Raw genomic sequence first — 15,000 nt, 5'->3', positions numbered from 1 at the left:
TTTTAAAACGCATATTAGAATGAATAAAGACACATATAAGAATGAATAATTACGCATATAAAAATGAATAATTACGTATATAAGAATGAATAAATACACATATAGGAATGAATAATTACGCATATAAAAATGAATAATTACGCATATAAAAATGAATAATTACGCATATAAGAATGAATAAACACGCATATAAGAATGAATTAATACACATATAAAAATGAATAGACTCGCATATTAAAATGAATAACCCTGTAACATAAAAACTACTAAGTTAGTCAAAATGACTGATTTTTTTTTTAAGTCTCTAGAGTTTTAAGGAAAAAATGGGCTCTAGCAGAAAAAAATTTCAAAGCTTTTATAAAAAAACACTGGTTTACCTGAAAAAAAAAACTGCAAGTAAAACATTAGGAAATTTTGTAAGCTTGTTAAAAAGGATAACTTTGATTTACTTGGTTTGTGTATATCACACGTCAGGTTTTTGAGAAAATCTGACGTGATATATAACAAAAAATATTTTAATGACTAATTAGCCAAAAACCTGGACAGGAGGTGTAGGCAACTTTAGTACAAATGTACAATATAACCACAGACTGCGATATGTGACCATTTAATATTTTGTATGGAATTAACCAATTATGTCGTTGGATATTTAAATGAATACAAGTTTAAATAAACATTAAACGCTGTTCTTTGAGTGTTTCAGATTTCAATTAATAAATTGATTAAAATTCCAAAACTAGATTTGCTATGACAAGATATTGTACCAATTTAGCATAAAATTTCTGCTATGTTTGTGGACAATTTTGCACTGCGACTGTGAAGAAAAAAATATCACACTTAACAAAGAAATATTATCATGCCTACTTTGGATGTAAATTGCCTGACTAGGACAAAACATGGGAACCTCATATTATTTTTAAACCTCTGAAGTAACTCTTGGCAAGTGGTTTAATGGTAAAGTGAAAAGTGTGTCATTTGGTGATGTTAAGACTCCAATTGTCACATGCTTGGCCTGAGCATTTACATTCATAAGAATTCACCCATATGTCAGGAAACTAGGTTTGATTCAGCCGACTATTCTTTTATGTGCTTTTGTTTAGCACTACTTCACTCTATTGTCTTTCTCTTTGTTCTATATTGCTCACCTTTATCTCAAGACTCAGTTTCTCCACATTTGCCCTTAGACACTTCTGATCAGAGTTTGATCTCTCTAAAACTATTATCATATTCTTCTTCATCATCAAACTCTTTCCATGATATTCTTTGTAGAAAAAAAATCATGGAAAAAGCCTTTGGGTAGAAACCTTTTATTTTCCTGCTGATAAATCTGCTTCTTACATAACTTTTTGGATTCAGGTTGACATGAAATATTTTATTCCCTCTCGACAATTCCAAGTCAAGCCTCACTCTTCTCCTTGGTTTTCCTCACATTGTGCTGCTGCAATTTCCAATTGAAACCATTACTTCCGAATCTATCAGCAAAACAATATCCAGAAAACAGATGTCTTTTTACTATTGCTAGAAACTATTGTAAAAGGTTTTGTCTAATGTCAAAATCGGCTATCCTCAGGTCATGAAACCTCGTATTTCATCTCAAAAATTAGGCTCTTGTGACTTCTGGAGAATCTTTAACAGTACCAATAATAAGAGCAAATCTGTTATTCCTCTGTTGTACGGTTCAATTTTGTCATCTCACCTAAAGACAAAGCTGAACTGTTTGCTAAGAACTTTTCATTGATTCCACTTGTTGCATTCTACCTGATATAGCAGACAAACAGGTTGATCCATTACTTAAAACTTGTATAACTCTAGCTTCTGTAACTGAAGTGATTTCCTGCTTAGACTCTTTTACAGCTTGTGGTCCGGACAACATACCTGCTATAGTCTTGCAAAGGTGTTCTCCGGAGCTGTCGTCTATACTTACAAAACTATTTAACTTAAATATCAGAATTTTGTTTTCTAGCATGCTGGAAAGCAGCATCTGTTATCCCTATTTTCAAAAAATTCTGGAGAACAATCTGTCTTGTCTAACTACCATCCCATTAGTATTCTTCCTATCAAATGCAAGATTTTTGAATCTTTAATTAACAAACACTTAATTTCTCATCTTGAATCTAATAACTTACTTTTTGATCATCAATATGGATTTCAATCTTCTTGTTCTACAGCTGACTTGCTTACTGTAATAACCGATAGGTTTTATTGTGCATTAGATAGAGCTGGTGAGGATAATCTATTGCTCTTGACATTTCTAAAGCTTTTGATAAAATTTGGCATGTTGGTCTTCTCCATAAGCTTTCTTTTTATGGTGCATCAGGTAACATCTTTAAGGTTAATAAATCCTTTCTTTCCAATCATAGTTTAATATATACTATGATTATAAGTATGATATATAAGTTGTCCTTGATTGACAGCACTCTTCTTAATATCCTGTAACTTCAGGGGTTCCTCAAGGTTCTATCCTTAGCCCTATACTCTTTTTAATTTGCATTAATAATCTTCTAGATATTCTCACATATAAGGTAGCATTGTTCGCTGATGATACTATCATTTATTCTTGTCTTGATAAGAAGCCAACACTCTCTGATTGCTTGGAGGGGGCATTTGAGCTTGAAAAGGATCTCACTTCTGCTACAGCATGGGGCTCACAGTGGCTGGTGAACATTAATTCAGATAAAACCCAAGTTTTTCAGCCAATCATTATTGCAATAATTTAAATCTTCCTATATTTATGAACGATAATGTACTAAATGAGTCATCTACCCCTCATCTTCTAGTATTAACTCTTACTTCCAATCTTTCATGGAAATCTGAGAATACAGTCAGTACAGATTTACCCAGATCAAACTGAGGAAGTATGGGGAAATGAGTTTAGATTATAAAAATATCATAAAAAATTAATGCTGGAAAGATTATAATTTAGGAAATAGCAATCTGCCTAAAAAAATTATGTCTTTAATGAAGAAGACTTATTGGACGAGAGAAGAAAGATTCCAGATACAAACTATTTGTTTTTTTACCCAAATACGAAAGTAAAAACATTTTAAAAGTGTAAAATTATTGTATTTAGTTTCAGATAAATAATACATTATTATAACCTAGTAAGCAAACAAATAAAGCATAGTAAATTAGTTATAAAGCTTTATCGTTAGATTTAAACACCAGAATTATAAGAAAAGTCAGATGTGAATGTTTTATATGTAAAAAAGATTGTGAAACTATTAGCAGAAAAGTAAATAAAACTCACTTAGTGCCATATTCTTCGCAACTCAAAAAAGAAATTTGAAAAAAGACCATCAGAAAGTCAGGTCAACCTGTAAACACCGCTTTAAAGAAACAGGAAAAAGTTTGCGTCATCTCTGTAAAAAACACAATAGAAAATAGAAAAATTTCTTAAAGTTATTACAGGCTACTTCAACTTTAATTAAAAGTATAATAATTTCATACTTTTTAAATTTAATTTTAGGCTATTTAGAAAATGAATTTTCAATTCATTTTATTTGAAACCTAAAATATTGCTTTATGTATTAGAAGATATTTTTTTCAGAAAGAGTTGTATCTTCTAATCTGAAACATATGGATAGTAATGCTGCAAATAAGATCAAACAACTTATGGGCCGAATAAATAAGATCAAACTAACAACCTATAAACCGAATAAATAGGATCAAACTAACAAAATATGGATTGAATAAATGTTTACTCTATTACACCAATATTGAAATTAAGAAACCACACTTTAGAGAAATTGAAAATGCTGCAAAGTAAGTCAATGCGAACTTTTTTATAGAAAGAATTGATTTAGTGATTTGCCTTAAGGATTGAATTAATTAAATGGTTTTTTTTTAAAATAATTTTAATAACTCCTTTTAATAAATTTTTAAATTGTATTAAACTGTTGTTTTTTTTCGTTCAAATGTTTTCTTGCTTTATATATAACTACAAAATAACAACAACAAAAAATTACCCAAACACCAAGCCCTGTGGTACACATCACTTTTAAATTCTCCAAAATTTTAAAACTGAATTTTCCGTGTGTATAACATCTATGATTCACACAAATCAAATCTATGTATTACAGCTGTGTATAGCACATATCAAATCTATGAATCACAGGTGTGTATAACACAAATCAAATCAATGTATCACATCTATGTATAACACAAATCAAATCTATGAATCACATCTATGTATAACACAAATCAAATCTATGTTTTAAAAAAACTTGAGTTGAAAAATTTGATGTGAATAATCATGATTATACTTTATTATAATTTAATAACGATGTGAATAATCATGATTAAATGATTTTTTTTAATGATTTCCAAGCGAAACCATTAAAAACATTAAATATAAAAACTTACTACTTGAGCATTTAGCTTCATTTGAATTGATAAATCTGTTTTATTCTGTTCAGTATCATTTGGAACCTGATCCAAATCTAATAAACGGGCTGATGAAAAAATATACATATTATTAGAATATTAATATATTATAAAAATTTTGATTTATAATAAGAATAATATAAAAAGAATCTTTTATTGAATTTTACTGTTATATTGTAATTGTTTAATTACATAATATTTCATTGCACTTTATTATTAAATTGTTATAAAGTATAGGTATTATTTAGTTAAATAACAAAAAAAAAAAAAAAACAGTTTAAACAAAACCTGAAACAGTTTTTGCTCCAGGAACAGGATGAGCTGATTCATTTTCATCCTAAATAAATTTCAATCACTTTTAAAAACTTCTCATATAACAAAGTATAATTTTTTGCATAACAGCCTCATTTACAATGTCATCGCGTGTTAGGGCAATGCACTTTTCATAACCTTTGAAACAGTTGCAGCTTTTATCTTATCAAAATTGTTCAAAATTTCTATAAACTCAAGTAAATTTCAGTGTGACATCACACAGAAATAGCCTGCTACCAAGGGCTTCAGTAGATAAATCTTATAGCCTGCTGTTGCATAATAATGACTCTACATTGACTGAAAGTTTGAGGTAGTTATTCTTCGTTTTTTTCTTTTTTTATCTGAAAAAGTTGTATGGTATAAAAAAAAGTAAAACTAGAGCGCTGACCTATATATGCAACAGGAGATATATATATCTGTATATATATATATACATATACATATATACATATATATATATATATACATACATATATATATATATATATATATATATATATATATATATATATATATATATATGTATACAAATATATATTTGTATGTATGTAACCATATATACATGTATACATATATATATATATATATATATATATATATATATATATATATATATATATATATATATATATATATATATATATATATATATATATGTATACAAATATATATTTGTATGTATGTAACCATATATACATGTATACATATATATATATATATATATATATATATATATATATATATATATATATACATATATATATATATATATATATATTTATATATATATATTTATTTATATATATATATATATTTATATATATATATATATATATATATATATTTATATATATATATATATATATTTATATATATATATATATTTATATATATATATATATATATATTTATATATATATATATGGGCAAACCCAAGAGAGTGACGGTCATAACATTTGACATTCTTTAAGTTATCAAAAATGAACCGAAAATTGGAAAAAAGTGACTTGAAACTTTCCAGAAATGTGAAATACTATCATATAGTTTAGTATGCGAGTGTGATGGTCGTAACGCTTACTTTTTTACCACTTCTAAACAAAACATCTTTGTCAGACTTAAAGCAGCGAATGGCATGATTAAAAAAAAATCATTTGGTGTGTGTATTCAGCACATATGATATTATTATATGTTGAGTTTCATAGTTTTTACTTGAAGTTTTACAAGCATTTTTATGTTTTTTAGTTGTGACGGTCATAACCAAAAAAACAAATACTAAAAAGCAACAAATAAAAGAACTCAATAATTGATGTAAGAAAAAAAGTATAAATGATTATTAAAAAACATGTAAATTATGTTAAAAAATGCACTACAACATTATTAAATAACCATAACATTATAAATTATTTTTGTTCATGATGTAAAGTTTTTAAAGATCGTCAAACAACAAAAAAAAATATTTAAATAAAAAAAAGTTTGCTGTGATTGGTTTTTAACAAACTTTGAACAGCTGTATAAAAAAGTATTTAAAAAAAATATTTTTAAAAAATCATGTTTTTTCAAACCTCTGTAACCACTGTGCACCAGAGAGACCGCCAGGTTTTATGTTGTGGCACTCAAATAAAACCTTTTTTATTCAAGAGTATTTGTATTAAAACAATAAAAAAAATGATTTTTAAAATCGGAACAAATTGCTAAAGGTCATAAATGGGGCAAAAGGGTAAATACAAGGGGGTATAAGCCCATTTAGGTATGCTAGTTGCATGTTTACAAAAAAAAATTAGTTGCACGTTACAAAAAAAAATTTTTTTTGTCAAAAATATTTGTTTATTAAAAATAGAAAAAACTTTTTTTAAAAAAAAAAAAAAAGTTAAGGGTCGTAAATGAGGCAAAGGGTAAAATTGAGGGTCCCTACGCCCATTTAAACTTTTTAGATGTCTGTTACAACAATTTTTTAAAAATAAATGTCAAATATTTTAAACAAAGTATATACAAACAAAACAAATTCAAATAATTTTCAATATTTATGAAAATATTGTACATAATTCAACAAAATATGAACAATTCTTCTTGCTCCAGAGAAATATGTCAAAGATACAGATAAATTTAACTCTTCTTCAATTAAAAGTAACTATTGAGTCGATACACATATTAAGTGTTTTAGTCTACACATTCAAAACTATTTCATGTATGCTCAAATTTGAAACAAACTATCCACAAAACAAACAAACTATATAAATAATTTTTTAAACAAAATCAAAATCTTTTTGCTCCAAAATCAACTACTGCTGATAATAGCCTGTCACCATATTCAGAATGCTCTTTTTGCCTCTTAAACCTTGTCCATGTTGGTTTAAACTTTGCATAAATACTTTCTCCACATTGTTCAGCAAAGTTACCCAATCCTTTGTTATGGTGTTCCACATAAGGCTGAACATGACACAATAGAATGTGGACTTTCCATGTTGTATTTATTTGTTTATTTAAATTTATTGCAACTTCTTGTGCGGAAAGAAATGAATTGGTGGAAAAGCTACAACTTTTTACATTTCTAAAATCTCTCAAACACTGTACAATTGGAATCAAATAAGTAAATGTTTCTAAGATTATATTAGAATTGTTTCCGTCCCAGCCTCTGCCTTGGTACCCTCGCTGAAAACCAATTAACAAATGAAGTTCAGGTGGAGGAACGAGTTGTTCAATTAAAGTATTCGGATCCAAAGTAATATACAAAATTCGAGGATTAATGCAGATCATAAACTCTTGCATGGATGATTTTACAGAATTATTTTCTAAATATTTATTGTACCAATAATCAATACTGCCAAGAGTTCGTTTTGTCCCTAAATTTAATGTAGATTCACACCATAAACAAGCTTGTTTCCCAGAATGTTCTGATAAACCAAACAGCGCATTTCCACATTTCAAGTCAAAAGCAACATAAAAACTGACATCTTGCAAATTTAATTTTTCTATAACAAGCCTCAAATTATAGTTAGATTCAGGAATATCTTCAACAATAGCTAAAAATTGAGACCGTTGAACGCCACTATTTAAGTACTTGTCTGACTTGTTATCTTTTTGACAATCAAAGACATTGATGATTACTTTAAAAAATGAACCTCCACCATCCAATGAAATCCTTACAAAGGCTGAAGTTGGGTCTAAACCACGTAATTTTAATATGTCAAGTACAAAATCTGATGTGTTTTGAACATATTCAAGATCTCGTAAAATAAAATGGCCTTTACTATCAACAAACTTACACTTCTGCACACTGTAGTAATTAGAAATATATTCTTCTAATTCAGAAAGACGACCAAAGATATTAGGCTCAATGAAAAGCTTATTTCCTAAACCTTTGCGTAACGTAGAAAGCATCTCTTTTGTTTTTGTATTTGAAATTTGTAACTGCTTTATTATTTTGATTTGTAATTGCTTTATTATTACAATTTGTAATTGCTTTATTATTTCAATGGAAAGCTGCTGAATAGAAATTCTTTTTGATTTGTTTTCTGGTGTGCCAACTGTGACTTTGAGCGGATTTCCTCCTGTAGATAAACAAAATGTTGATCCATCAATCAAACTTTCTGTAGCCATTTTACTTTTTATAATTCCAGAAGCAACCTAAGTAAAATTTTCACAAAAATGAAATTTGGAAATAAAAGTAAAAACTTATAAAACTTATATAAAAAAAAGTATGGTTTTTTTTACCTGTTCAGCTTGAAGAGAACCTAGAAGAAATGATAGTGTAATGATATTAGCCACAGCACTGGTAGGTTTACAGTTATGAGAATAACCAGGTGCAGGTAATGTATAGCAAAAGGAACATATTCTTGACTCAGTTGTCAGTAAATTAGTTATCTCATTTGAAAGAGTTAGACCGGTACTAGAGCTATTTCTCAAAAGAGTTTTCCACTCAACCTAAATAAATGTACAATTATAAATAAACAAAAGAAAAAACAAGAACAAAAAATGGAACTTAAAAATCATTAATTATACCTTGGTAACCTTAGCTCCCCATTCACCACAAGGTGAGTCTCCCTTTTTGAGTCTGTAAAGATTTCTTTGGCAACCAAAACAATCAACTGATGGATAGCAACCGTTGTTCATCGAATATCCTGGAAAGATAAACAGTTGAATTTGTTCTTCTAAGTTTTTATTCATTTTTTTCAATGATTTTGATCTATCTCCATACTTTTCCCAGCAACAAGTAGAACTCATATTTATATTACAACTCCTAAATAACACAACTTTCCACAATTTGAAAATTTATTTGATACCATCTTTTTTATCTCGGAAATTTTTTTGATTAATTAATGCAGGGGGTAATCAAATTTATATGTCCATCTAATATGAGATTACAGTATAATTAATGCAATAAATAGCTAATTCTAAGTTAAATATATATATCAAATTATTTTATAAACATTTATAATTTTATTTAAATTATCATATTAAATAATATATTTTTCAAAATAAATTATGTTACCTCCATTAAAAAAATATCTAATAGTGGTTTCCAGGGATAAAAACAATTTTTTTAAACAATTTTTTTAAACACTTTTTTAAGTTAAATCCGGCGAATAATTAAGAATTTTGATTTCAATTTTATAATATATTTATATCAAAAAAGGTATGAGAACAATGTGTTTCGATTTCAGTAAATATATTTTCTAAAACAATATAATACTTTCATATTATAAGGACTTTGTATGAGTGCCACGACAAAAAACCTGGCGGTCTCTCTGGTGCACAGTGTAACTTGTTTTATTTAATTTTTGATTGCAAGAACTAAACAGTTTCTAAAACTATAGCCTTAATTCTTTTAGAAAACACTAAACTTGTTAACCTGTCATTTTTTGAAGTTAATAAATTAATGGTATAAAGTAGTATGATATCGCACCTGAAATTGTAATATGGCGACTGCTATTGCTACTAACCACATATTATAACTTACTAAACTGTGCAGAGTATGTGGACAATATATCGGCAATGATTCATTTAAAACAACAATTTTACAGAATAAAATTGATCAGGCATTTTTCACTTAACTAGAAGACGGTAGGACAGATGCTCACCCACCTAAAATTTGCTTGAAATGCTGTACAAACATGTGAAATATTGAACAGTGAGAAAAGACCTCTAGTTTCAGTGTAAGCCACTGACCACAAGCATGTTCCCTCGAAAAATGCATATATTTTTTAAAAAAGGCTAGTAAGAGGGAAAAAAAGCAATGTGGAAGACCACCATTTAGCGACAACGCTATTTGGACAAAGTAGACAATTCATAAAATATTAAACAGTTTCTCAGAACTATCTTGCTTACACAATGAGTCTGTTGATGTATCTGATAATCCATACAAAGATTTAAGTGTCTGCAAGATTTGCAACAGATTATTACATAGACCTGTGCTACTTAACAACTGTCAGCATTCATTTTGTGCTACATGCATTTTTCCATACTTTATTGGAAAATTAGAAACAAAGACAAAATGCACAATATGCGGTTCTAATAGAACTCTCGGTAGTATATTGAAACCAACGGCTATACAAAATATACTTGAGAATTTAGTTATAAAATGTTGTAATGATATGTGTGAAGAAAAATTTATTGCACAAAATGTAAGTAATAAAGAAAAACATGAACAAGTATGCCAAATTCAAAACAAACCACACTATAATTCAGTATTGTCTAGAGGTATATAAAATAAATGAGAATAGAGAAATTCCTTAAAAATTGGATTATGCATTTGCTTACTTTTCAAAAATAAAAATGGCAAAAAACAAATCACATTCATGCCTACACACTCAGCAGTTTTGCGTTACGCAAAAACTTTTATCTTTTAGAATATTTAAATTATCTTTTGATATAATTTATGTGATGTTTATTCAGAAGAAATAAAGTTATAAGTAAAAGTATTTAACCGCAATTGTACTAACAGATTTTTTGTTAAAGAACTAATAGATTTTTTGTTAAAGAAACAGTTTGTTTAATAGTTTTTTTGTTCTTGTTAAAAATTAGTTAAAGAAAATAAAGTGATTTAAGTTTTATCTTAAGGAATTAAATATATAAATTCCTTTTAAATATATAAATTATTTTTTGTCATAATAGTTTAAAAAATGCACGATTTATTTTGATGTAAATATTTTATTATTAATTTAAATATTTTGTTTATTGTCAATTCAATAACATTAAGTTTTAATGACGTTCGTTTAATTTATGAAAATAAATTATGATCACAAATATGTCATCGGTACCTGATAAAACTCTTTATTGCTTAAAAATATCATTAAAAAAAGTTCACAAAATAAATGAGAAAAAATTTGTTAACATTTAATAAAACAACCAAAAACCAACTGTAAAATTATAAGAAAATAAACAAATATTATGTTATGTTTTATGAAAAAAATATTTTTTTCAAAATAAAATTTAGTTCATATTTGAAAAAATTGATAAAAAATGATTTTTCAAATTGGAACTTAGATTTTATTTGTAACTTTTGTTGTAGTGAGAAAAAAACAAACTGCCTGTATGATTTTTAACGCGTTAATAAAATAACTTTAATTAAAATGCGGTACTTGAAAAAATGTAAGTGACGAAATATAACTTCAATACAAAATATATTTGCTGAGTTGAGTTACTTTGAAATGTGTTAGGCATTTTTGTTATGCAACGAAATCTCGTAACAAGGCCTGTTTATATATATATATATATATATATATATATATATATATATATATATATATATATATATATATATATATATATATATATATATATATATATATATATATACATATATGTATATACACACACACACACACACATTATACATTAGGGTATAGTGAAAAAACTTTTTTTTCGAAATTGAAAACTTAATTATTACTTTCAGATGTCCATAGACATTTTAAGATACACTATCAATTTTTTTTTTCCATATCTTCAAAATAAATTACCAAAATGAAGTTTTAAATATTTTATAATGATTAAATTAAATAAAGTTACTATTTTTGGTCGGAAGAAAAATAAACTGAAACAATGCATAAAAAAAAAATACAGATAAGTGTTATTAATTAAAGATAAGTGTTATTAATTTAGATAAATTAAATTAATAACACTTATTTTTTAATTACTAAATTAATTTTTATATTATCAAAACAATTTATTTTATTTTTGTAAAATATTTTACTATATTTTCAATAATAATAATAAATATTTTACTATATTTTCAATAAATGTTTTCATAAAATAACAAAAATCTTTAACTCTAATTTTAATGGTCTGTAAAGTTATTTTCTATAAATTATGCATTGTTTACCTTTAAAATTATATTAAGTGTTTTCTAGATTCTGATGCGCAAAGGTTAAAGAGTTATTTTAAGTAGAATTATAAATAAGTTTAGGGATAAAAATAATTAAATTCAATAAATAAATCAATTTTAGAATAACTAATTAACTTTCGTAATATGTTTATGTATTTTTGTTAACTTTTATGATTTAAAGAGTCACAAAAAATTCAAAGTTTATATATATTATATATATGTGTGTATATATATATATTACTATATAAACATATATATATATATATATATATATATATATATATATATATATATATATATATATATATATATATATATATATATATATATATATATATATATAATTATATAAATATATAATTTTTATAGTTTAATACATGTTATGAATAAAATAAAAAGGACATGTAGTAATTCTTGCCCGGCAGCATAAAAGTTAAAAAATTGATTGGTCTTGGTGCTGATTTATTACCCTCTGAATAACCAACCCTCAAAAATGTTTTACAATTACTGTTGTTAGAAATGGAGTCCTTTGACACCAATCTTCAGTATGTGTCAAAATAAATTATTCACGAAGCTGCCAAAAAATCATCTTGTAAAGTTAGCTAACTCTAATATTTTATGAAAATTATTATATATTTGTTTTCTACTCTTTCATTATTATAGCTATTTTAAATATATATATTTTTTATTTAAGTTGTTGCACAGTATAAAAAAGTGAATATCAATATTCAAATTCAACCTAATCACTATATAGTTCAGAGAATTGAAAAAGAGTGGAAAAGAGTTACTCAAACTGTTTGGGGAAGAGTGACAAATACTCAAAAGGATAAGTTATATAAACAAATTGATGCGTTATTTGATATTTTTTGTTGCAAACATAGTATTAAATGCAAGGAAGATCCAACTTGTTCTGACCCAAAATGTTCTCATTGTGCTATTTTTCCAATCTGTAATTGTCCATTAAGTTTAAAAATTTCTGAAATAGAGCTGAAGTTTATCAGAGCTCAGAGATTGAAAGTTGGAATGAAAAGTGTGTACTAAATACATTGTAGAGATAAAAAAAGAACATACTCGGCTAGCTAAACAATGCAAAAGAAAAGAAAAAACGTTAATGTTAAAAAAATTAGAGGAGAAGAAAGTAGAGTTAAGTAATAACGAGTTTTTTAATGAAGAAATAGAGGTAGATGTGATTAAGAAAGCAAATGAATCTTCTAACTAGTTTATGGACACCAAAATTGACGACGGAATAAAGCAATTTGTCATCAATACAAATCACTTTCCTCTTCTTGCTCAAACAGTTTTAAGATATGGAACAAGTAACAGAGAAGCTGCTGCTATTTCTTCTGCAGTTCTTATAGATCTTGGGATTATTAATGAAAAAGATAATAAACTGATTATTGACCATCACAAAATTTATAGGGAAAAGAAAAAAGTAATGGAAAAGCTCCAGACAGAAGACTTACAGTTGTATCAGTCAGAAGAAATTAAATCACTACTTTTTGACGCTAGAAACAATTCAACTCCTTTTAATAATCAAGATAAAACAACATCAAAATATTATTCTAAAACAATAAAAATGGACTTCTACACTGTCACTAGTGAACCAGGTGGAAAATATGTATTCCATTTCTCTCCTCTTAAGCCTGGAGTAGGCGAAAAATCTGAGTTAATGATAGCCAAACCTATAGCAGATTGGTGTAGAAAATTTAATATAAACTTAAAGTATATTGGAGCAGACTCTACAGCTACTAACACTGTAGGATTAGGTGGGGCTATAAAAAGAATAGAGGATCTTTTAAATAAAAAGTTAACATGGATTATATGTATGCTGCATACTAATGAGCTTCTGCTTAAGCATCTTATTCAGGAACTAGATGGTAAAACAACTTCTAGTAATGGGTTCAGTGGAGTTGTGGGTAAACTATTAAATTGTGCTATATTACTTCCAGTAGCACAGGTATTTCCAACAATAACCATTGGTAAAAGACCAATTGAATTAAATCAAGATGTGATCGATGATCTTTCAACTGATCAGCTCTATGGGTATAAAATGATTTTGGCTATACGTTCAGGTAACATACCAATAGATCTTATAAAGATGGAGTGTGGTCCTGTTAATCACAGCAGATGGTTGACCACTGCAAATAGACTGATGCGAGTTTAGGTATTAGTTCATGGACTGTTTGGACAAAACTTTATTACTTTAAGTTGTTTAGTTGAATATGTTGTTGGTGTTTACTATGCAATGTGGTTTGATATAAAGGTGAGGTGGTCTTTTATTTAGGGTAAAAGACATGTTTTAGAAATCTTAAGTTTAGTAAAAATGCAAAACCAGATTACCAGGTATACTATTGAAAAATATGTCATATCAGGAGCCTGATTTTCTCACAGTAAAGCTGTTCTAGCCATTTTGCTTTGCAGTTCTAAAGTGGAAGAACGGGTTTTTGTAGTGGATCATATTCTACAGATCAGAAGAGGTTTCAATAAAGAAAAAACATCTGTCTAAGAAAGGACTCATTATACTTATTTAAACATAGATGTTAAGAATCTCACTGAGTTATGTTCTGGGAATCATAATGTATTTGAGCTAATTCAAGCATGTAGCTTTACTACTGAGACAATAGTTGATTTTAAGGTGAATCCCATGGTTGTTGACTCCATACCATGCCACACACAAAGTGTTGAGCGGGCTGTTAAACAAACAACAAGAGCTTGTGCTGCTGTCTATGGACATAATTCAAGAGATGGTTATATCCGAGCAGGTTGCCATCACCATAAACTCTTACCTAAAAACAATACAAAAAACAACCTTAAACAGATGATTATATAATTTTTATATTTTGAAAATGAGTATTTATATTTCGATCTTTACAAATTTATATTTTAATTTATGCTAAAGGGGGTCCATAATCCATAAAAGGCTCATTTTGCATGTCTAGTCTTCGTATTGTTTTTCTATTTTTTGAAAAGGTTAAGCCAAAATT

General features: G+C 27.0%; 2 protein-coding genes across 3 annotated transcripts in view; both read right to left on the bottom strand.

The window, feature by feature from the left end:
* Nucleotides 1-15,000, bottom strand: part of LOC101240098 (1-phosphatidylinositol 3-phosphate 5-kinase) — a 143,113-nt gene that overhangs the window by 82,410 nt on the left and 45,703 nt on the right. For both annotated transcript variants that reach the window (XM_065799671.1, XM_065799672.1), the window contains exons 9-10: nucleotides 4,672-4,720; nucleotides 4,363-4,451 (exon numbers count right to left, since the gene is read on the bottom strand). In XM_065799671.1, the coding sequence (XP_065655743.1) occupies nucleotides 4,363-4,451; nucleotides 4,672-4,720 (138 nt within the window). The remainder of the gene's footprint in view (nucleotides 1-4,362; nucleotides 4,452-4,671; nucleotides 4,721-15,000) is intronic.
* On the bottom strand, nucleotides 6,862-8,916 carry LOC136082063 (uncharacterized). The gene is made up of 3 exons (XM_065800641.1): nucleotides 8,695-8,916; nucleotides 8,407-8,616; nucleotides 6,862-8,319 (listed from the first exon to the last, which is right to left on the bottom strand). Exons 1-3 carry the CDS (start codon nucleotides 8,914-8,916, stop codon nucleotides 6,949-6,951), a joined length of 1,803 nt encoding a protein of 600 aa, XP_065656713.1. The 3' UTR covers nucleotides 6,862-6,948.

This window comes from Hydra vulgaris, chromosome 06 (genome assembly GCF_038396675.1).
Source record: "Hydra vulgaris chromosome 06, alternate assembly HydraT2T_AEP".
Taxonomy (NCBI): Eukaryota; Metazoa; Cnidaria; class Hydrozoa; order Anthoathecata; family Hydridae; genus Hydra; species Hydra vulgaris.
The sequence above is the reverse complement of the archived record's forward strand: the minus strand, read 5'-3'. Positions and strand labels throughout refer to the sequence as shown.

Coding starts and splice junctions, on each gene's coding strand:
- LOC136082063 (XM_065800641.1), bottom strand. CDS start 8,916: ATGAGTTCTACTTGTTGCTGGGAAAAGTATGGAGATAGATCAAAATCA. Junction 8,617..8,694: donor GGGGAGCTAAGGTTACCAAG/GTATAATTAATG, acceptor ACATTTATTTAG/GTTGAGTGGAAAACTCTTTT. Junction 8,320..8,406: donor GTTCTCTTCAAGCTGAACAG/GTAAAAAAAACC, acceptor AATTTTACTTAG/GTTGCTTCTGGAATTATAAA.